Source organism: Nomascus leucogenys, chromosome 6 (assembly GCF_006542625.1).
Source record: "Nomascus leucogenys isolate Asia chromosome 6, Asia_NLE_v1, whole genome shotgun sequence".
NCBI classification, from domain to species: Eukaryota; Metazoa; Chordata; class Mammalia; order Primates; family Hylobatidae; genus Nomascus; species Nomascus leucogenys.
In genome coordinates, this window is record NC_044386.1 from 94,679,004 (window position 1) to 94,702,636 (window position 23,633).

Below are 23,633 nucleotides of genomic sequence, written 5' to 3' on the forward strand. Positions count from 1 at the left end.
CCACCACTTGACTATGTGCCCTTGGAGGGCTCACAGGAACTCCCCTCTCTAGGTAAACAAGGAAGGCACTAGTGAGAAGGGCACCTGAATCTTTGAGAGACCCAGTGGCACTATCCTTGGTAGGCCAGGATCGACAAGAGGAGATGCTGCCATGAGACCAGGCTTCATGGTGTCAGTGGGAATGGTGGAAGGCAAAAACAGCGGATGCCAGGTGGTGGCACTTCACCGTCATCAACAAGGTGGATGTAATTAACTTAATTGGTAGGAAGGCTAGAGTGGTAGCCAGGATGCCTTGACCTCCAGGGATCTGTTGTGTTAGCTAAAAACTGATGGCATTCATGCATACCGCTGCACTCCAGCCTGGGCAACAGAGTGAGACCCTGTCTCAAAAACAAAACAAAGTGTTGCTATAATGGCACCAATTGTATATGAAGTTCCTGAAATTCTGACTTCCACTAATATTATTTGTGTGATTAAAAAAAATTCCATACTTAAAAGCAACACACCAATAGAGGCAAGCAAACCATGTTTTGCACAAAACAACCATCAATGGTGATGGCACGTGGAACTCCCCTTTCAGAACCCTGAGATTCTCAGTCTCCTAAGGGCTTTCTGCAAACAAGGTAACTATCAGAATCACATGGAGAGGACCAGAGCCTGGAAGGAAACCTGAGAATTTTTTATTTCAACCTTCTTCATTTTACACAGAGACAAAACTGAAATTCAGAGAGTTCTGGTTGCTCAAGGCACACCACTAATCAATAAACACGCAGAGCCAGAAGCTAGATCTAGCTCAGTGTTCCTTTCTTTTAAAGCTTTAAAAATTGCTCTCTGCTAGTAAAGCTTACAACCTGACAATAACATAATATATACACACAAATACAGTTATTTCCAAAATAGATCTTGGAGTTGGGGTGTGGCAGACTCTGCATTTTCACAATTTATAATTTGAGAATTGCAAAATCTGTCTCCAGCATTCATAACAGGATGTCATCAACCAATCCCCATAGTGGGTTGGACGTCTAGGTTGTTTCCAACTATTTGCTTTTATAATTATCCATTATAATGGCGAAAAATTGGAAACAACCTAAATGTCCAACAATACAGGCATTAATTCTCTAAAAAGTGAATGTCAAATAGCCATTAAAGGGACATTAAAGACCCAGAAGTGTTGCTAATTGAGCAAAAATACATTAAAGACCATTTCAGTTCAGATGCAGTGGCTCACACCTGTAATCCCAGCACTTTGGGAGGCTAAGGTGGGCAGATCACTTGAGGCCAGGAGTTTGAGACAAGCCTGGCTAACATGGCAAAACCACATTGTAAGGTACATGGATGTGCTTTGGTCAAGGAATAGGCTGAGGCGGATATCCAGGCCTGCGTGACTCAGGAGTTTGGTGTGCAAACGCACACCTCCACTTGTAATATAACCTGTTTGTGTAAGTTCATACTTGGCTTTATGCCGCTATTGTCTGTAAAAGGTATAACTGCCCTGTTGACGTTGTGCATAAGGGACATGGCTCTTGGGGGCTTGGCTGGTCTCGGCTCAACATGGCTTGACATGGCGGGCGCACTGGCGCCCAGAGAAAGAGAGAGCGCGCCAAAACTGTCCATCTTGCCGACGGATGGGAGGGAGCCAGGACGCAGCTGGGTTTGCTCAGGCCCAGAGAGAGAAAGAGTTAAGCCGCTGACCCTGAAGGTGAGGGAGAGCCGGCTGCGCAGCTGTGTGTGGGGGCAGCTGGCTCAAGCCGCCAAGACAGGGTGAACGGTAAGCTGCTAATAAGAAGGATAGTGTAAGAAAGCTGTTAATGAGAGCTGCTGCTGAATAAAACTATCTTTCACCTGCCTACAGCCCCTTGAGTGTTCTTGCCGCTCACCCACCCACTTTCCTCAGACTTCAGCCTGGGCTGGACCTGGACCCCGGGATCTGACACACATCTCTACCAAAAATACAAAAATTAGCTGATGTGGTGGCACATGCCTGTAATTCCAGCCACTAGGGTGGCTGAGGCACGATGATCGCTTGAACCCAGGAGGCAGAGGTTGCAGTGAGTCAAGATCGCACCACCGCACTCCAGCCTGTGCAACAAAGCATGACCCTGTCTCAAAAAATGAAAAAGTTAAAGACTGTCTGTACAGTATAAATTCTTTCAAATTATATACTCAAGCATAGAAAAGTCTAGAAATGTCAATGGTGAGTTCAGGAAAGAATTCTAAGGTGACTTTTTTTGGTTATCTGCATTTTTTTTCTTTTATTTTTTTGACATAGGGTCACCTCTGTCACCCAGGCTGAAGTGCAGTGACGTGATCAGAGCTAACTGCAGTCTCGACCTCCCAGGCTTAAGCGATCCTCCCACCTCAGTCTCCTGAGTAGCTGGGACTACAGGTGCACGCTAGCACACCTGGCTAAGTTTTGTATTATTGTATTTTTTGCAAAGATGGAGTTTTGCCATGTTGCCCAAGCTGGTCTCACATGATCCGCCCACCTCAGCCTCTCAGTGTGCTGGGATTACAAGTGTGAGCCATGTGTGCTGGGCCTGTCTTCTTTTCTATAATGATCATGACCATGGATTTCATGTACCACCATTTTTCTAACAGTAATATTTACAAAGCATACTATGAAAAATGTTCAGAGAAAAAGAAGAATACAAAATTGTGAAAACCATATATAACTAGTTTGGTTTTTTGTTTGTTTGTTTGTTTTAAAGGCAAGAAAGAAAGTAGATTGTCCAGGAAGATAGTTACTTCCACTTTGTATTTCTCTGGTGAACTCATTAAAAGGTCCAGGAGTAGAATCACGGGTCAAAGTACCCTGGCTTTAACTTCTGGTTCAGAGAATCCTAACAATGGACATTGTCACCAGCAAGGTCTTTGACTACCTGAGCAACTCTCACCTCAAAGCAATTCTCATCTGACATCAGCTGCTCAGCTTTCCACTGATGGATTGACTCCAGGAGGCTCCTTGAGTTCTGTGTGTTCAGCTGGCCTCTGGTGGCCCCATTATTATTTTCTGCCAGGTAAAGGTCAGTCACCTGCACACAGATCTCATCACTCACGATGTGCTGCAGCTGGAATCAAACAAAGGCAAGCTTTTAGTGAACACAGAAAACATTTCTCCATTATACAGTCAACGTTCCTTTGACTGATCCAGTCAATCAACTCAGAAAAGGTTTTGGTTTTTTTTGGCTGGCAATTTTAGAAAATTAATCACACTGTGTCATTTTCTTAGAGAAAAATCAAGCCAAGATTTTCAACCGTATCAGTGCTCCATTGTAAAACTTTCATACCTATTTAAAATAAAAACCATAGAGAACTCAGGTTAATGTACTGTTTATCTAAAATTCTAAGGATCTTTAAATAATTTTCCATGGGTCATACTTCTATTACATTTTAAAATCATTTAGAATTTGCTTTCACACATATTCTCTCTCATTTGATCCTCACAACTGCCCTGGAAAGCAGGTTGGAGAGAGAGTTGGGGCCGGTTAGGAGACAAATTTACACAATGCATAAGAAAGCTCACTGTGAGCCGGGGTGAGGAAGGGAGCCTTGGAGAATCATGAATGCAGTATCTATGTCTATATTCCCAGCCCAACTACAAAGCCAGAAATTCATTAGGTATTTAAGAAATAGCTGCTGAATTATTGCCTCGGGGTGCTCAGCTGAAGAAGCAGGATTGGGACTAACAGTCAAGCTTCCTGACTCCTAGCCCAGTACTTTTCCAAACACACCACCTATTTCTCTATATCTGATAGAAAGTATAGGGCTTAAGTTGTACATAATGTTAACTCACTTTCAATACAGGCCAATCATGATCGACTGTCAGTAGCTTTTGTGACAATCTTAGTAAACTAGAAAGTTGAACCTTTCAGAGTTCCCATTCTCATGTCATATGCTATTTCCATTTTGAAATAAAAATCCTTCCAATTGAAACTTTATCCATCAAAATGACAGAGAAGTGAAAAATAGATACAAGAATAAAACAAAACATTAATTTCAACATCGATTTGTCTATTTTGCTTTAAAATTATCATAACCACAAAGCCTTTCTATTTTTAGGAAGACACATTCTTTTTGAAGTGTTAGAAACCATGGTAACTATTTATTCTTAACTTTAAGTCCTAAATGACCAGTATGTGTATTAGTAGATAACTGGACACAGTGCAAGGTCAGAAGGGTGACTGAGAGTGGCAGAAAGGGCAGTATCTCCAGCAACTGCAGATGGATAAATGACAATGAGTCCAGATAATGGATTATGATACAGCCATTCAAATTATGCTTATGAGTACTTGAAAACATGAGGAAAATCTTAAGATATAGTGTTTGAGAGAGAAAAAAGGAAAGGTGGAAAAAAATAGATGGAAAGCATGACTTCAATCATGCATACAGATGCTGCCACTTTATACTTTTTTTTTGGGGGGGGACAGAGTCCCACTCTGTTGCCCAGGCTGGAGTGCAGTGACCTCATGATCTCGGCTCACTGCAGCCTCTACTTCCTGGGCTCAAGCAATATGCCCACTTCAGCCTCCTAAGTACCTGGGACTACAGGCATGTGCCACCATACCCAGCTAATTTTTTGTATTATTAGTAGAGATGGGGTTTTACCATGTTGCCCAGTCTGGTCTCAAACTCCTGAGTTTAAGTGATCTGCCTGCCTCAGCCTCCTAAAGTGCTGGGATTACAGGTATGAGCCGCCGCCTCTACTTTATACTTTCTTGTTGAAGTAGACTGTATTACTGATTCCCACCCACACCCTCTTTTTGGATATCCGGCCCCTCCTCGAGTCTCTGGAAAGGCAACACTACAAATCCAGGGACAACTAGGGAACTCCCACCCCCACTGCCAGGCAGATCAGATTCTCTATCCATTCTCTAAATGACACACAGAGTGTTCGATAGATTTTTTGCAGAGGAGCATCTGTATGGAAAGTCCAGTAACACTGGGACCAGGGGTACTGCCAGGGCAAGCCAAAGTCTCAGAGGCTGGAGGAGCCTGGAGCACATGCCAAATGTTCATCTGCAGAGCAAAGCACAAGCATGGAGCAGAAGTCCAGAGTGAAGGCATGCAGGAGAGAAAAATCACCTCCCAGCCCAGTCCTTCCATGGTATGGTCGTATTTTGAGTTCTGTACTTAGATGTCTGTGAGGTTACCTATTGTATTCTTAATACAAATCCCACTTAAGCCAGCCTAGAATAGGTTAAGATAAATGTAATGACTTGACTTGGCTGGAATGCAGTGGCGCGATCACGGTTCACTGTAGCCTCAACTTCCTGGGCTCAGGTGATCCACTTCAGCCTCCCGAGTAGCTGGGACTACAGGCATGAGCCACCATGCCCAGCTAATTTTTTGTATTTTTCTCATAAAAATATTGTCCAGAAGAAATCTTATATATAATACATTGAAAATCACTGATTGCCTTTTCTTCGTCTTCTTTTCTGTGAATGTGTAGGTGTTTGAGTCTCTTGTATGTCTTCTTATCAAACAGGATATGGGCTGTTTGAAAACTATTTCATTATCCTCATCATCATCATTCATTTCAGCCACTTCAGATTTTCGTCTCTTTAAAAATGTTGATGTACAAACCGGTGTGGGGCCCTGGGTATCCATGGTCTTCTCAGGAGTGTCAGGAGTGCCTAAAACCTCTTTCTTCTTCTTACATAAAACCTGGCCTTTTGTAGACGTCTGATGATTTGCTTTTGAAATACTTTCCATTTTCTGTAAAATCAAAGAAGGAAAATCATAATCAATTCCTTTTTAAGCTAATTTCTTCCCGAGTAATCCTTCTTTCTTTTTAAACCACTCTTCCATCCGTAGCTCTTGTGTAAGTGCCGATTCTGATTATACGTTTCACTGATGGATATGATTGCTGCTTAAATGGAATATTCTAGTCTTGAAAGAGTTCTTTCTGTACTTTTTCAGGTGGCATAAAATGACTCTCCAAGAGTCTTTCACCAAACAGGTAGTTGTTCATTGTTTCAGCAACTATCTTGGCCGCATCCTCAGACTCAAACTCCACAAATGCATAGCCTTTGCTATTTCCAGTCCTTTTCTTTCTGGATAGTCTGAACCTTGTAACAGTGCCACACTGGGAGAAATAGGAAAGGATCTGGGTTTCATTCAGTAGGTTAGGTAGGTGGCACACATAGGCTACTCCAGGAGACACTTGTTCTTTTTTTTTTTTTTTTTTTAAGACAGAGTTTCACTCTTGTTGCCCAGGCTGGAGTGCAATGGCAAGATCTCAACTCACCTCAACCTCTGCATCCTGGGTTCAAGCAATTCTCCTGCCTCAGCCTCCTGAGCAGCTGAGATTACAGGCATGTGCCACCACACCTGGCTAATTTTTGTATTTTTAGGAGAGACGGGGTTTCTCCATGTTGGTCAGGCTGGTCTCAAACTCTCAACCTCAGGTGATCTGCTTGCCTCAGCCTCCCAAAGTGCTGGGATTACAGGCGTGAGCCACCGCGACAAGCCAGTTGTTCTTCTTTTTTTCATCGGGCTATGTGCTTGCAAACCTGTGCCACCTCCTTCTGAAACTCAGCAACTACCTGCGGGTTCAGTGACAGGATAGGCCCAGCCAGGCTGGAAAAGGCCACCATGCCAAAAGTGGCTGACACCAACTCCATGCGGCACTCCCGGAAACGCCCAGTGTTTTGTATTTTTAATATAAGCAGGGTTTCGCCGTGTTGCCCACGCTGGTCTGGAACTCCTGGACTCAAGTGATCTGCCAGCCCTGGTCTCCCAAAGTGCTAGGATTATAGGCATGAGCCACCACACCCAGGCTTGACTTGGAAACATATGTTGTACACCCAGACAGCAGTGAACTCTGGGGGAACACCAAAGATGAGGAGAATGAGAGAAGAGATACCTCCAATTAAAAGAGTTAAGAAGAGATGCTTGAACTTATATTTTAAAAAGTCACTGCAGGTTGGGCACAGTGGCTCGCACCTGTGGACACAGCACTTTGGGAGGCTGAAGTGGGTGAATGGCTTGAGCCTAGAAGTTTGAGACCACCCTGGGCAACATGGCAAAACCGCATCTGTACAAAAAATACAATAATTAGCCAGGCCCGGTGGTGCCTGTGGTCCCAGCTACTCAGGAGGCTGAGGTGGGAGGTCGAGGCTGCAGTGAGCTGAGATCCACCACTCCACTGCAGCCTGGGTGACAGAGAGACACCCTGTCTTAAAAAAAAAAAAAAAGTCACTGTTTTGGGGTTTTCTAGGTGAAACGTCTGTTTCCATGAAAAAAAAAAAGGGTCGAGACAGTATGTATTACTGATTCAAAGTCATAACCAGATGCTTAGAGTAAATCATTGTATCTATTGTTTCAAAAACCAACCTCAGGATTATTAAAAGTTAGTTTTATTGGATTTTTCTTTAAGCTGTGCTTATTCACTCAGGTGAGATTCACTCAGGTCTGTCATTTCCAAGCCCATGTTTTACTGCTTTGTAACCCTATTTGGAAGGAAAACTGCAGCTAACATTATGACCCATCCTGCCATGAAAAGTTTCACACGTATACACCACACATATCCCCCACCACAGTATGATGACACGGCAACCCAACCTTAGGCAAATGGTACCACTGCCAGCAAATGCATTTTTTCTTTATTTCTTCAAAATGTTTTTTCTTTATTTCTTCTAACAGCAGCAAATGCATTTAACATTTTATTGAGATTCTCAACAGCTGTCATTTGGTTTGTATAGCAAATTGTTTACAAAGTAACCTTTTCCCATTTTTGATATTTTAATGAAATTTATGTTCTTCAGTTTTAAAGCCCCATCCCTCTCCCAAAGAAAGATTAATAACTAACTACCAAGTAATGATTATTTAGGAAAAGAACAAAAGCAAAAACAGCTTGTAAACACTTCTGGAACGTGGGTAAGGGTCCAAAGTGAAGACCTTCTGGGCCCAATGGAGGTGCTAGGCTTGCCTCGGGACACCATCAGCACTTCCCCATCCACAACATCCTCAACAGCTGGGAGCCATGCGCAGACCCCGGGGGACTTCCTGTTCCACAAGCTCCCCTCTCTTTTTCCTCTCCACCCTTGCTGTTGGGCCTCCCCTCCAAATCTGCCTAACAAAGGCAGCGGGATCTTTAATACTGTTCAGCTTTGTCAATGGAGACAGGATACTCTAGAAAGTTGAGAGATCCCTGGTCCAGTCTGGGGGAGGAAAAAATATGCAGTGTGGCATAGAAGGTTTTACTTGTCCACTCAGACACGTGCTCATATTTATCAAATGGATGTATCAGATGCTTCAGAAGTCCTGATGTGTATGTAGTAGCACAAAAGTTGCTTGTAAAAAGGAAGTTGCAAAATGGTAAAAATTTCTGCAGCAGTTCAGGCTCCTGATGACAAAGCTGGTTCTGATAAGTAATTATTTTGACATGCACAGCAGCTTTCGCTGTAAGTCCTGTGTTCCAAGGGTTTCATTTAGAACGTAGGAAGTTGAAATCAAAGTTTAAATGTTCTCTGCTGACAAAATGTGCTATATCCATCAATGGACTTCTACTTAGTAATGAAAGGAACAAACTACCAAAACCTGTTATATGTCACGGACCAACCTCAAAAACATTAGCTAAGTAAAAAAGCCAGACACGAGACCACATATTGTATAATTCCATTGATTTGAAATGTCCAAAAAAGGCAAGTTGATAGAGACAGAAATGGTCTGATTTACCTCAAGAGGTAGGGATTCAAGCTCTCTAGGGTACGTGTGATACATACATGAGAAAAAATAAGGAAAAGAAAAGAAATTTATATGTAAATAAATGAAAATAATACTTCTCCCTGATTATAAAGAAAATTGCATTCTTTTTGTAATAATTTGGAAGACAAAATATGAAGAAAAGTCTTTAATTTTGCCACTGAAAGCCTTCTGGTTTGTTGCTTTTTATACTTTTTTATGCATATGAACATTTTAAAAAGTAGAATCGTAATATATAGTCTTTTGTCACTATGCTTTGGGCATATTTCTATGGCAGTAAATATATCCTTGGCATCATCTTTTTAAAAGCTCGATGTATATTAAGTTAATCATTGCCACCCCAGAAGTAAATTTTCTTATATATATATATATTTTAATGGACGCAAGCAAGCATTTTGGGGCTGAATTCATAGAAGTAGAATTTCTGGAGGAAAATAACATAAAATAGTTTTAAGATTTTTAATAGAAATTTTCAAATTATCCTGCAGAAAAATTGGTTCAGTTTATACTCCCAACAGGGGCAGAGCTCCAGTGTCCCCCTTCCATTTGTCGTTTGCTGATATTTAAGGAGAAAATCTCATTGTTTTCATTGAATTTCTTTGGTTTCTAGTGCTTTTGAAACTTTTTTCTTTTTTTTTGAGATGGAGTCTTGCTCTATGGCCCAGGCTGGTGTGCAACAGTGCAATCTCGGATAACTGCAACCTCTGCCTCCTGGGTTCAAGTGATTCTCCTGCCTCAGCTTCCCAAGTAGCTGGGATTACAGGTGCCCACCACCATGCCTGGCTAATTTTTGTATTTTTTAGTAGAGATGGGATTTCACCATGTTGGTCAGGCCCATGTCAAACTCCTGACCTCAGGTGATCCACCCGCCTCGGCCTCCTAAAGTGCTGGGATTACAGGCGTGAGCCACGGCCCTGGCCTTGAATCTTTTTTATATGCTTATTGGCCATTTTTATTCTTGTGGGAAGTGCCAGTTTCTCCATTGCCTATTTTCTGGCCAAGCTCCCAAGTCACATTTCACTTAATTTTGATCCTGCTGATTGAAAGCATTTTAACATAAACAGGAGCAGGACAGACTGTAATTATCTAGATCTTGCTCTGTCACCCAGGCTGGAGTGCAGTGGCTTGATCATAGCTACCACAGCCTCATACTCCTGAGCTGAAGCGATTTTCATACCTCAGCCTCCCAAGTAGCTAGGACTACAGGTGTGTGCCACCACGCCCAGCTAATTTTTAAAATTTTTTGTAGAGATGCGAATTCACTATGCTGCTCAGGCTGGTCTTGAACTCCTGACTTAAAGTGATCCTCCCACCTTGGCTTGCCAAAGGGTTGGGCTTACAGGCATGAACTACTGCTCCCGGCCGAGAGCTCATTTTGTTTGCTAGTGGTGATCTTGGTATCTTTTTATATTTGAGGCTTTGCTGCTAGTGCTGAAGTATTACACTCACCATCTGAGGTTTGCAGGACTTTTGTTTTAATATTGAATAGATGGAACTGGTTAGTTCTGCATCTTTGCAGGTATACAAAATCTGCCTAGCAGGACTCTGCTTTATATCCATTGAAAGCAAGAAGTAATACAGTAAAGTTTTGCCTGGCTAGAGGCTTTGGAAGAATGGAGTATTCTGATTTAATGCTATTAACTTGGAAGTGTGAAGGTGAAAAGAATTCAAAACTTACATTTCCTGTTGAATGCAATTTGAAAATACAGCCAGTGATTCCACTTTTCTTCTCTAGTAAGTTTGGACATTCTGATCTACTTGCTGTTTTATTATAGAACAGCTGGTGTGCCTGAGACTTACATTGTGAAGACACTTTTTAAAAAACTTGAGAGGTAAGAGGGTGTAAATGGTATTGTATGAGATCAGGCCGGATGAGAACTGACACTTGTAAATATACTTTTTAGGCTGAATCTCTGATTGCCATTTGTTTTCTTATTTAACTCATAAAAATAAAACACATTGGATGGAGGGTGGGAGTAGGAAGGAGATTTATGTCTTTTAATTGCATGCCATTGTTTCATATCAAGACAGAACATATGGTATCCCTGGCTTTGGACCTACAGAAGGAAGCATGTTTTTCTACCTGCTGTATGCCGGAGGTTCTTGAACACCTGGAGGGATCACTGCAGCACAGATTGCTGAGCCCTACTCCAGAGTTTCTGAGTCACCAGGTCCAGGGTGGGGCCTGAGAATTTGCACTTATAAAAAGTTCTCAGGTTCTGCTGGTGCTCCTAGTCCAGAGACTACATTTTTGAGAACCACTCTTGTCTACTAACTGTAAATTGTAGAACTCTAGAACAAAGCTTAGTTTGGTGTGGGAAAAGAAGCTCACAGGTTATGGAGCAAATCATGAAAGATTGAACCCTTGATCCCAGCCTAGTGTGGAATTCAGGTAACAAGCAATACACAGTGACATAACACAATTCTTGGTTTTCATGATTGCAAGTCATAGCCAAGTATCAAGTGAGAAATTCAGTTTCATTTGCAAGGCTTAGAGAGACCAGGTGATTCTAGAAAAATAGGCCTTGTATATGCTTTAAACCAGTAAAGAGCTTTGAGTGCTTATTAAATGGAAAGCTTTGTGTTTTTATTTATTTTTGACTATTTTTTTTTTTTTGAGATGGAGTCTCAATCTGTCACCCAGGCTGGAGTGCAGTGGCATGACTTTGGCTCACTGCAACTTCCGCCTCCCAGGTTCAAGTGATTCTCCTGCCTCAGCCTCCCGAGTAGCTGGGATTACAGGTACCCACCACCACACCTGGCTAGTTTTTGTATTTCGAGTAGAGACAGGGTTTCACCATGTTGGCCAGGCTGGTCTTGAACTCCTGACCTAAGGTGATCCACCCACCTACGCCTCCCAAAGTGCTGGGATTACAGGTGTGAGCCACCACACCCGGCCCAAAAGCTTTGTGTTTTTAAAGATATTAGACATGTTTCTTGTTTTTTAAAAAATCTTAATAATGTAGGAGAATAAGGGAAATGTTTTTTTCCAAAACAGAGAAATCACTGTGATTATTTTACCTTATTGGAATGTTGGATAATATAGTCCACTTCATTCATTAATCATCAAACATGCTATGGATTTTCCATTTTTATAGGATTTGTGTCTTAACTGGGGTAATACTGGTAATTCTTATACTCCATCTGAAGATGAAAAATGTAGGCCAAAATCATAGACCATGCATAGAAGCTGGATAATGAAGACAGCTCTGGAGGAACATGTAGACACACACACAATGACACACATATATATAAAGTATAAACACATATATTTTTTAAAGTTTATTTTTAACATTTTAAAGCAAAAGCTGGCCCTCCACTCTCCCAGAGTAGGCAGGCCCCGCCCCTCTCCCCAAGTGGGCGGGGACAGCAGTTGCATGGGCAGCATTCCTTGTGATGTCACAGGTTCCCCTGGACACACTGCTGCCTGGCCACGCCTCCTTTCCCTTTCATCTTTCTCATTGACCAATGGGATTGGAGCATTAAGGCCACACCCCTATTCTGCGTTCTAGTGTGGCCCTGGTTACGCCTCCTGGCTCAGTCACACAGCTGCCTGGTAGGTGACTGGAGGTGTTCGCTGATGTGGCCCCAACCCTATCTCCCTCCCCACCCCATGATGTTAGAAGAAACTCGACAGAAAAAATTGGCAGCAGCCAAGAAAAAGGTAAAAAGCCAAGAAAAAGGTCATGGCCCCCCCAACATAGCCAGAGATTCCCTCTGATGACAAGACCACTCCCAGAGTCCATATCACTCCTGAGGCACACCAGGCTCGCCGCCCCACCCCGGTGCCTCTGGGCTCCCCCAACCAAAGTCTTGTCAGTCAGCCCCGCCCCTTCAGCAAGCAGCCCAGCCTCTGCCCTCGCCAGTCACCCTGCGGTGACTTTGGGTGGGTGACTGCTGGGGCTCCCTGCTCCTTATTCAGCCCTCACGTCCTGCCACCCCAAGCCCAACCTCCCTGGGTTCTTTGGGCTCACCTCTCCAAGGACCTGGACCCCCAGCCCCAACTCCCCAGCATCGCCAGTCATCCCTGGGTGACTTTGGTCTGGTGACTCCTGGGGTTCCCTGAGCAGACTCTGCTCTCCCCTCCTGCTGACCCAAGCCCGACCTCCCTGGGCTCTCTGGACTGGCATCTCCAAGGACCTGGGTCCCAGCCGTATGCCCCCCTCCCCCATCATGGATTGGCAACTCAGCCATTGCACCGGTGTGGTTGCCCCCACCCCCAGGAGGAGTGGAATGTAGTGATGTCACAATCCCCCTGGGAACTGTCATTACTGCTGCAAGACCGGCCTTTGATTTTACAACCCAGTCCCCTAAGCATTCTCACCCCATTTCTGGTTCCTCTGGTCACAGCACAAATTTCCAGCTAGAAGGGAAATGGGGACTATGGGACCTAGAGCAAGAGGTTTCAGGCTGCCTTACTCCCTTCACATAGACATGGACAGTGTGAAAAGCCTCCACTTCCCCTGTGAGCTCAAAACATTGACAGTATCTCTGGGTGGTGATGGGAGAATGGGTTTGGTTTGGTTTTCTCCCAGGTTTTGACTCTCCAGAGAGACTTTAACTTTTTTTTCTGAGTTCTCCACCTCATATTCTAATTCTCCACGGTTCTGGGACCAGACTGCCCTTCAGTCAGTGGTCTCTGAAGTGAGATTTGCTCATCTTCTGTGGAATAGATCTTGGGAAACTGAACTTGACAGCTTGAATCTTCCTCATATCATCTCAACTTGGGGTACATTGAGTGCCACAGGATAAATGTGGGAGATCTTTCTGAAGCATCAGTTTCCCTTGATTCTCTTGAGAGAGAAAAAACATTAATGTACTTAGGGATGACCCTCACGTAGGCTTCTAAGAGTATACCAGACTTCTCTCTGAAAAGAGACTTGGGTTGTCCTCTTTCTGATAAATTCCCAGATTTAACAAAAAAGCTGCCTTCTGCCATGAGGACACATTGATATAAAAGTTTGAGAGATACTGGTGCACTTCTTCCCACTAACAGACATGTGAGGATGTGTGACTCTAAACCACACAGCGTGTAGTTCCTGCCTATGTAATGTTTAGTTTTCTACCTCTGCCTCTGGTTTTGGTTCCTGGCAGATGCTGATTCATGGCAAAACCCCAGAGCTTGGAGTCAGAAAACTGAGTTTAAGTTCCATTATTCCCCCCCGACTTTTTTTTTTAGCCATAATATCCATCCCGCTCAATCACTAAGTGATTGTGACAACACCTTGTACAGTTGTTGGTGGCATTAAATCAGTTGGTGTATAAGAGTATTTTGCAAAAACTGTAAGGAGGGTGTGGCTGTAGGGGCCGGTAGTTCTCATGAGTATTACTGCTCTTCTTTCCCACAGCTAAAAGAATATCAGCAGAGGAACAGCCCTGCTGTTCCAGCAGGAGCGAAGACAAAAAAGAAAAAGACTGGCAGTAGCCCTGAGACAACCACTTCTAGTGGTTGCCACTCACCTGGGGATGTGAGTCTTGGCTGGTCTGGCTCCTGGTGACAGGGGGCCCAAGGGGCAGTAGAGGGTGATTGTTGAGATTGCTGGGTACTGGTTAAGAATTCTGGGTTTGAATCCTGCTTCTCCATCTTCTAGGGATCTGATTTATGGCAAGTTGCTTGAGCTCTTTGGGCCTCTCTTTTCACATCTGTAAAATAAGGGTAGTATTGTTTGACTCCCATTTGTGAAGTTTAAATGAGATTCCAGATACCCAGGAAATGGTCATTGCTGTTTGATTTTCCTGATCCCCACTCTCAAGGGGAAGCTAGGCTAATGAGTACAGCCGCTTGCCATAAGGCTGTCCTTTTAGGAGTCACTGAAGGGGGCCCAGGGTGTGGTGAGGAGAGCCCCAGGCACTAGGAGCAAGAGAAGGTCTAACTTGCCACCAGCTTGCTCAGTGACCACAGAAAAATCACTTCTTCCGCTGGGCCTCAGTTTCCTCCTCTATAAGATGATACTGGATTAGATCAGTGTCTTTCAAACTTGTTTTTTAGCTGGAGCCCCCTTAGTTCAAGTGAACTCTTACCCAGGAGTCTGTTTTTTTAATGGAGGTGGAGGTCTGGCGCTCTACCAGATTCATCACCCATGTCCTGGGCCTGAGGAGAGGGGTCCAGTGGGCGTATTAAGAGCTGCATTGGTCAGCTGACTCCACTCTGTGACTGCATCACTCAGGGGACTTTTCTATCTATTTGTTCCTGTCCCTGGAAAGGCAGCAGGTGGCCACTTGGAAGAATGGCACAGGCCATGGTTTTAATCTCCTCTGCTCTTCTTCAGCGTTCCCTTTTCCTGAACCCACATCTTCCTCCTACCCTGACTTTCTTGCTTCTCTCTGAGCCACTTCTGTCTTTCACCCCCTGTCCTTGTTTTTCCCTTGTCACCTCCTGTAGATTCAGGACATTCTGAAGGTGCTGGTGTCCAACCTTAACCACTCCAATGGGGTAGCGCTCCCCCATTGGACAAGTGGAAGGTGAGGCAGTGCCAAGACCCCTCTCTGGCTTGCTGTCTGCAGCTGTGCATAGCCCTGAGGCTTCTCTGGTTTCGGGGATACTTGGCCTCTGCCTTGTTTTATGTTGCTGCCATTAACCTTCAGCCTGTTTCTGCTTCTTCACCTGCTTGATTGATTGGGTTTTTTCCTTCCCTGCATCTTTTATCATCTTGGAAATGGTGAGACCTTAAAGTTTAAAAGTAATTTGGAAATAATGTACAGAGCAGGCATGTGGGATTTGGGCCTTTTTTTTTTTGAGACAGAGTCTCACTCTGTCTCCCAGACTGGAATTGAGTGGTGCGATCTCAGCTCACTACAACTTCTGCCTCCCGGGTTCAAGCGATTCTCTTGCCTTAGCCTCTTGAGTAGCTGGGATTACAGGCACCTGCCACCACGCCTGGCTAATCTTTGTATTTTTAGTAGAGATGAGGTTTCACCATGTTGGCCAGGCTGGTCTTGAACTCCTGACCTTAAGTGATCCACTAGCCTCAGCCTCCCGAACTGCTGGGATTACGTGTGTGAACCACTGTGCCCGGCTCCTTGCTGTTTTTATACTTCTCTATATACATAACTGTTTCCCATGTAAGTTTTTTTTTTTTTAATTTCTCATTTTTATTACTCCTGCATCATCTGTTACCCTGAAAGATCTGGAAGTAAGAGGCCCTAGGCTGCGGTGCAGTGACTCTGCAGGCCAGCCTTCCAACCTCCTCTCACAGTGGGGGCTGGGTGACCCTCTGCCAGCTGAGACAGCCCACACACACCCCAGCCCTAATGATTGTTCTCTCTACCTCTCCCCACAATCCTCTTCCAACTCCTCCTCTCTGCATGTGCCTCAGAGCCAGTACCAAGAACTAGCAGTAGCCCTGCAGTCAAGCTCCATGACAATCAATCAACTCAATGAAAACATAGAATCATTGATAAGAGTCCAGTGGGGTCCCCTGATTCCACGCTACCAATCCTGGGCTTTAGTTTCCCCTTGGGGCCCTGAAGAAAGGGGCTGGGGGCCCCTGGTGCCAAGGGCAAATGGGGAGCTGGAGCACCCAGGCCTCATCTGGAGGGACCCCAGAGCACAGAGCATGCAGCATGGCTCTTCTGTTGCTGCCCTCTTTGCCGACTCTCTCTTCTCCAGACACCCCTGCTCCAGTCCTTGCCACACACGCCCTGGGGTTGTCACCTCTTGGGGAAGTGCTAGCCTGACTGGTTGTCAGGAGCCCTGTATTTCTGCCCTGACTCAGTCCCTAATTTGCTTTGAGTCTGGATGAGCCACCTGTTCTCCTTGGGCTCGTGTTTCTGGAGGAGGTAGAGCATCAAAGGTCTCTGTTAGCTCTGAGAGTCTGAGATTTAAAGGCCCCTAGAATGGAAAGCTCAGGGCCAAGGGCTCCTGTCTGTCCTTTTCCATCCTATATCTGCTGTGAAGAACCATACCTGGCCCGTATGTGCTCAGTAAATGTTTGTTGAATGAAGGCACCTTTCTAAATCACAAGCTGGCAGAAGGGTGGGTCTTCCTGAGACTCCCTCTCTAGAGGTTTATGTTACTGTCCTTTCAAGAGAATCCAGATTCAGACTTTGAGTTCTGTGGCTGTGGGCAAAAACCAACAAAGACCCAATTCCTCTGTCCTTGGGAGCTTGAGGAGAGTTGACCAGTTCGTGTTGCCACTGGGTCTGAGAATGTTGCCTTTAAAATCCATTGCTGGCCCCTGCCTACTGCTTCCTGGTCTGGGGAATAGAGTTGAGGGGGCCACTCTCAGTCACCTGAATTTGACTCTCCCCACAGAAACAGCAGAAGGAACAACCGGAACATCAGCTGGAAGAAGTAACGTGATTTCTTTGTTTGCTCACAACATGACTGCTGGGTTTGGGGGGCACTCAGCTGTAGAGGCGCCAGTCTCATCTTGCCCACTCCCAGCCTGGGGAAGAAGGCTCACCCCTCAGATTCCACCCCATCCCCACAGGGTCCCTGATAACCTGGTCCCATGGGTGGGCCTGTCCTGGGGCATTGGTGGCATTCTGGGGGCATGTCTCTTGCTGTGCCATCTCTGCCTCCGTGTGGTAAGAGCTCTGTCTTCCTATAGGCAAAGAAAGCAAACAATGAAATACACAAAGGACAAACGGAGCAGTTAGAGGTGAGTGGCGGGTGGGGTCTTTCTCCTGTCCTCTGGAGAATGTTTCTTTCCTTCTCTTTCAGCACTTGTTTGGCTTTTCTCCCAAACATTCAATTCCAGGCAATCAACATCCTCACGTTGGAAAAGGAAGACTTGAAGACCGCCCTTTACCATACTAAACGTGCTGCCCGACACTTCGAAGGTGGGAATCTGGGCATCCCATCATCCTTCAACCTGGCACTTTGACAGGTCTTTAGGGGGAGTCTTTTGGGCCCCATCTCAACCTCTCTCATTACAGAAGAGTCCAAGGATCTGGCTGTCCGCCTGCAATACTCCTTACAGCGTATTCAAGAATTGGAGCGGGCTCTCTGTGCTGTGTCTACACAGCAGCGGGAAGAGGACAGGGTGAGTCCAACCAGCTGCCCCATCCCCTGGCAGCCTGGCTTCCCAGATGGAGGAGTGAGCCTAAAGTTCCTTCTGCAGGATGGAGTGTCCTGCCTAGAAGGCAGCATGGTCATTTCTCACTACTTTTGTGTATGGTTGTTAGAGGCAGCCTGGAGCTGAGTCAGCTGCTGTGGGTGAGTTGGGGGGCACTGTGGGGAGTGAGCACTGGATGCAGAGCTCAGAGGCCAAGTGCCTGCCCTGCCCTTTCCTGGCTGTGGCCTTGGACAAGTCCTAGGTGGGGTATTGGGTAGTTGTTCTGTGAAGGTACAGAAGCGTACTTTTAGTATGTTACCGTTTCTGTAGAGAGAGGAAAGGTGTGTGTGTACTATGATAATATACAAAAACATCTGCAAGCATTCATAAAAAACACAGGAGAGAGTAACAGGGTGCCTGGGAGACACCTCCCTTCTGTACCTTCTGAGTTTGGGACTATATGAATGTATCATCCTTTCAAAAAGCAAACAAAAGATTAAATTCCCCCTTCCTATCTGTGCCCCCACCCCCAGCAAGAAAAATGGGCTTAGAGAATAGGATAGACCTGGGTGTTCAAATCCCAGCTCTGTCTAAGGGATCTTAGGCAAGCACTTAACCTCGAACACTCGATGTTTTTCATCTACAGAATAGAGGTAATCCTAGTAACTCTCATATGGTGGTTGTGAGGATTAAATGGGATTGCTAGCATGGAACCTGGTGAAGCACTCCATAACGGTGCAAACAGTGGTAGTAATAACAGCAATAACAATAGCAATATTATCTGATCTCTCTGGGCCTCTGTTAGCCAGCTGTAAATTCGATCTCTCCCTGTCCCTTCCAACTTTACTGAGTTCTTTTAATAACCAGGCCATGGGCTTGGAAATGCCTTGATCTTTACTAACCGAGTTGTATATTGAGCCTAGCCCTAGCCCTTTTAAGGGGGCACTGCCTGGGCTCCCCAGATCGAAACTTCTCACCCTTCACCATCCAGTCCTCGAGCTGCAGTGAAGCGATCCTCCAGCGGCGGTTACAGCAGACCCTAAAGGAGCGGGCGCTGCTGAACACCCACGTAACACAGGTGAGGCTTTGCAGAGGGAGGGATGTGGAAGGAAGATGACCCCAGGTGGCCAGGAGCAGGTGAGGACCAGTGACAGCCCTTCCTAACTTCTGTGCCCATTTCTTGCAGGTGACAGAGTCACTTAAACAAGTCCATCTACAAAGAGAGGAGTATGCACATTGTATAAAAGCAGAGAGGGCCCGGTGGCAGGAGAGGATGAGGAAAATATCAGTGGAGGTGAGACCTGACCCTTCAGCCCCCCACCTTAGATAGGTCACTGGATCTTTCTGGGCATCTGTAAAATGGGAATAGTACAGCCAGAGGTGGTCATGGGTCTGGGCTTTGTGGAGATGGGGGCAGAGAGGGAGACGGTAGCCTGTCCAGCCACCAGCCCCTCTCTCCAGAGCCCTTTCCCCTGTGATTTGGGCAGACTCTCCTATTGAAGGAGGAGAAGAAGCGCGACATACATCGGATACAGGAGCTGGAGAGGAGCTTGTCGGAATTCCAAAACCGGATGGGTAAGATGGTGCTGGTGTGACCTGGGAGCAGAACTGGCATCAGAGGTCTGTGGGGGTGGCTTAGAATGCCCCAGGGAGGTGAGTGGATGGAAGGGCTTTGAGGCAGAGGGAAAGAGGTCTGTGCCAGGAGATGGCAAGTTTTGTCATCTCCATAAGCCTCAGGGTCCCCATCAGCAAAGAGGAAGGAGTGCCCATTGTCAGCCACCCACAGTGCTCTCTATGTGAAAGTGGCTTGGAAATTGGCTACCATCGGGTGCGACGCATCATTAGCAGTGAGGCCAAGTTTGGGAACCCTGAGAGGAGCTGTGCATCAAGAGGAGGGTTTTTTTTTTGAGGGGTGGGTGGGTGGGGGGGTGGGGAATCCAGAGGCCCTTATTGTCTGCTGCATTTCTCAGCTGAGCCCCCATCCCTGGCGCCCCCAGCAGTGACCTCTGTGGTGGAGCAGCTACAGGATGAGGCCAAACAGCTGAGGAAGGAGGTGGAGGTACTGGAGGGAAAGCTCCAATCCCAGGTGAAAAACAATCAGGCCTTGAGTCTCCTGAGCAAGGAACAAAAGCAGAGGCTCCAGGAGCAGGAGCAGAGGCTCCAAGAGCAGGAGGAGCAGAGGGCGCGGGAGCAGGAGAGACTGTGTCAACAAAAGGAAATGCTACGGGAGCAGGGCAAGAGGCTGCGAAAGCAGGAGCAGAGGCTGCGAAAGGAGGAGGAAAGGCTGCGAAAGGAGGAGGAGAGACTCGCGCTCTCCCAGAACCACAAGCTCGACAAGCAGCTGGCTGAGCCACAGCGCGGCTTCGAGGATCTGGTGGGTTGCCCCACCTGGGGAGCCTGCCCTCATCCCTGTCCCTCCAGGCCTTTGTTTCCCCACCTGTAAAATGGGGCAGTGTAGCCCTCACATGAAATGGTACTTCTAAAGGCACCTGTGAGCTACAGCTCATCAGGCCCTCGTCTGATGGCTGTGGGGGAGAAGGGATGATTTTTCTAACCTGTCTCCACCCTTCCCGGTGACATGGGAGGCAGACACCCAGTTCTGGTGTCTCCAGCTGCAGTGGGTGGCCACTGATTACTTCTCTCTGTGCAGAACAACGAGAACAAGAGCGCAGTGCATTCGGAGCAGGGAGTAAAGGAGCTGCAGGAGAAGCTAGACGAGGTGAAGGAGACGGTAACCACCCCATCCAAGAAGGGCTGGGAGGCAGGCACCAGCCTCTGGGGAGGGGAGGTGCCAGGCCAAAGGCAGCTCTAGCTGGGGGGCAGGTGACCCCAGCACCCTCCAGGGCAGCCCTATGAATGTTTCTTGCTTCCTGCCCTCTGACTTTTAGAGGTGGGTAGCCCTGGGCTCCTCTCAGATCTGGACATCATCATCCCAGCTAGAGGCATGGAGCCCCCCAATCATAGGGGAAGAGACAGTGGTACAACAGGCTCCTTATGCCGGGCACGGTGGCTCGTGCCTGTAATCCCAGCACTTTGGGAGGCTGAGGCAGGAGAATCACTTGAGGTCAGGAGTTTGAGACCAGCCTAGCCAACATGGCGAAACCTCATCTCTACTAAAATTACAACAACAAAAAATTAGCCAGGCATGGTGGCGCATGCCTGTAATCCCAGCTACTCAGGAGGCTGAGGCATGAGAATCGCTTGAGCCCAGGTGGTGGAGGTTGCAGTGAGCTGAGATTGCACCACTGCACTCCAGCCTGGGCCACAGAGTGACACTGTCCCAAAACAAAACAAAAAAGCCTCCTTAGATTCAAACTGGATTCTGGCCTGGGTTCCGCTGGTCACCATTCAACTACTGTTCATCTCTTAGTCTCTGTTTCTGTAACTTCAAAAGGAAGTTAGCATTTTCCTTGCAGAGGCGCTGAGGATTGAATGAGAGAATACATGGAAAGCATTAGGCATGTAGCACACTTAGCAGATGGTGGTTGGCTCCCTCTGCTTTTCCACCAGTCTGTGGCCTACAGTTTAAATGGTGGGAAGAAGGACGTGAGATTTGAGGCTGGGGAGGGAGGTATGGGGTTCTAGGCAAGGGAGGAAGTCTCTTAGGCCTGGAGCAAGGGACCAGGGTCCTGGGCAGGTGACAGAGCCCCACAGTGCCCTCGCTACCCTATTAATGGTCCCAGAATCTGGAAGCCAGCCACCATGTGCCCTCATGCCCAGGGTCTTCCTGCAGGTGGAGCTGAAGAGCCAAGAGTCTCAGAGTCTGCAGCAGCAGTGAGACTAGTACCTGGGTCACCTGCAGCAGTACGTTGCCACCTATCAGCAGCTGACCTCTGAGAAGGAGGCGCTGCACAGGCAGTTACTGCTGCACACCCAGCTTGTGGACCAGCTGCAGCAGCAGGAAGCTTGGGGCAAAGCGGTAGCTGAGATGGCCCGCCAAAAGTTGCAGGAGACCCAGGGGACGGAGTTGCTGAGGACGGGGCCCCGAGGGGGATGACCTGGCAACCTCTGTGCCTTCTCAGTCTGCTTCCTGTCCCCTTAGGAGCACCTAGAAGCTGCCAGCCAGTGGAACCAACAGCTGGAGACCCAGTTGAGCCTCAAGGCTCTCCCTGGAGAAGGTACAGGAGACCACTCAGAGGAAGAGGAGAGCGCCCCAGCAGGAATGGGGGACTGTTAGCAGCATAGGATTGAAGGGTTGGAAGAGACCTTTAGAACAGCTGGTATTTATGCCAACCGGGTGTCTGCACTAAGTTCGGCATCAATATGGTGATCTCCTGGGAGCAGGGGGCCACCAGGTTGCCTAAGGATGAATGAACTGGCCCAGATCAGAAAGGGAGCAGGTCAGGACTCCCGCACCAACTGGTAGTCATCCAGCCCTCTGGAGCGACAGATGGCATGAGTGAGCGGGAGGCCAGGGCACGGGCACGGGGAGCTGCAGGGCCATCGGAGGGACCCTAGTGTCTGAGCCGTGTCCTCTCGCAGGAGAGTCCTTCACCGTATATGAAAGCCAGGGGGCAGTGCCAAACACGCGGCACCAGGAGATGGAGGATGTCATCAGGCTGGCCCGGAACCAGGAGGAGATAAAGGTAGGGCGTGCAACCTCTCTGCGGGGGTGGGGGTCGGCATGGGTGCTGGCGCAGGCTCCAGGGTGGGAGCTGAGCACCCCTCCCTTCAGGTGAAGCTGCTGGAGCTGCAAGAGCTGGTGTTGCCCCTTGTGGGTAACCACGAAGGTCATGGCAAATTCCTCACCGCTGCCCAGAACCCTGCTGATGAGCCCGCTCCAGGGGCCCCAGCCCCCCAGGAACTTGGGGCTGCCGGTGAGCAGGATGGTGAGTAGAGCCCTCGGGTGGGGTGGGCAGGCAGGAGCAGGAGAGGTTTGCATTGTGCTCAGACCCCCGCCTCCTTCTCTCCAAAGATTTTTATGAGGTGAGCCTGGACAACAGCGTGGAGCCTGCACCAGGAGCGGCCAGGGAGGGTTCTCCCCATGACAACCCCACTGCACAGCAGATCGTGCAGCTGCTTCCTGTAATGCAGGACACCCAGGAGCACCCAGGCTTGCCTAGCAAACCCTGCATGCCATTCTTTTACCGGGCAGCCAAGAACAGGGAGATAAACATCATCATCATCTAAGAGCTGGTCAAGAAATTTAAAACAACAACAAAAAGTGATGGGGTTAATCTCCTACACAATTCTTTTACTCCATTTGAATGTTAGAGCCACTCACATTTATTTGTGTTTCTAATTTACCATTTACATTTATTTGTAAAAAGTTAAGGGAGAGTTGGTCTTTCCCTGATGTTCACTCTGGCATCCTTTAGCATTTTTGTTTTTAATTTGATAATTGTAGGTCATTAGCATGCATATCGAGTTTGCCTTTAGGTGGTGAGAATTCAAACACACGAAGACCCACTATTTGCACAAAACTATTCTTACTAGTTTGGAACAGGCTGCCATGCTTTTTTAATGTTATTGCAGCATGTATATTCATTACAGAATTCAGATAAAATTTGCTTATATTCTGCTATTATGTTTGATTGAATCCTAACCACAGTGAGCTCTTCATTAGCTGAATATGTGGTTTGCCCTCAAGTGCGCATCGTTTATTACTTTGTAATATGCCACTGTGAGTACTGACCTTTAGAGTTGTTTAAAGGCTGAGAACTGGAAACAGCCTTTCTCCTATTTTCTGTGTATTGGGGATGGGAATAATAACATTTTGGGGAGCTTTTTAAATCTCACGGAAGAGGAAAGTGGCCTGCTCTGGCAGGTGTGTGCAGGATAGAGTGTTTCATGTGTTCTGGTGCCAAGAATGAGCGCTGTACTATGGTAGTTCCCTTAGGATTTGTATGTGCTCTGGGCTCTTGAAGATATTGCATCATGAGCTGCAGCGGTTGTACCTTTTCTCGATGACCTAAAAAGGGATTATTT

At 46.8% G+C, this 23,633-nt stretch overlaps 1 protein-coding gene and 1 pseudogene across 1 annotated transcript; one reads left to right on the top strand and one right to left on the bottom strand.

The window, feature by feature from the left end:
- Positions 1-5,405: 5,405 nt before the first annotated feature.
- On the bottom strand, positions 5,406-6,596 carry LOC100599705 (annotated as a pseudogene).
- Positions 6,597-12,286: 5,690 nt separating this feature from the next.
- LOC115835567 (golgin subfamily A member 6C-like) lies at positions 12,287-22,835 on the top strand. The gene is made up of 17 exons (XM_030815123.1): positions 12,287-12,370; positions 14,055-14,174; positions 16,023-16,109; positions 16,961-16,999; positions 17,259-17,309; positions 17,409-17,490; positions 17,587-17,693; positions 18,697-18,783; positions 18,892-18,999; positions 19,193-19,280; positions 19,676-20,079; positions 20,356-20,424; positions 21,748-21,823; positions 22,072-22,104; positions 22,188-22,291; positions 22,381-22,534; positions 22,621-22,835. The coding sequence occupies exons 1-17, from the start codon at positions 12,287-12,289 to the stop codon at positions 22,833-22,835; spliced, it is 1,908 nt and encodes a 635-aa protein (XP_030670983.1).
- Positions 22,836-23,633: the final 798 nt, after the last annotated feature.

Coding starts and splice junctions, on each gene's coding strand:
- LOC115835567 (XM_030815123.1), top strand. CDS start 12,287: ATGTGGCCCCAACCCTATCTCCCTCCCCACCCCATGATGTTAGAAGAA. Junction 20,080..20,355: donor AGCGCGGCTTCGAGGATCTG/GTGGGTTGCCCC, acceptor CTCTCTGTGCAG/AACAACGAGAACAAGAGCGC. Junction 20,425..21,747: donor TGCAGGAGAAGCTAGACGAG/GTGAAGGAGACG, acceptor CTGTCCCCTTAG/GAGCACCTAGAAGCTGCCAG.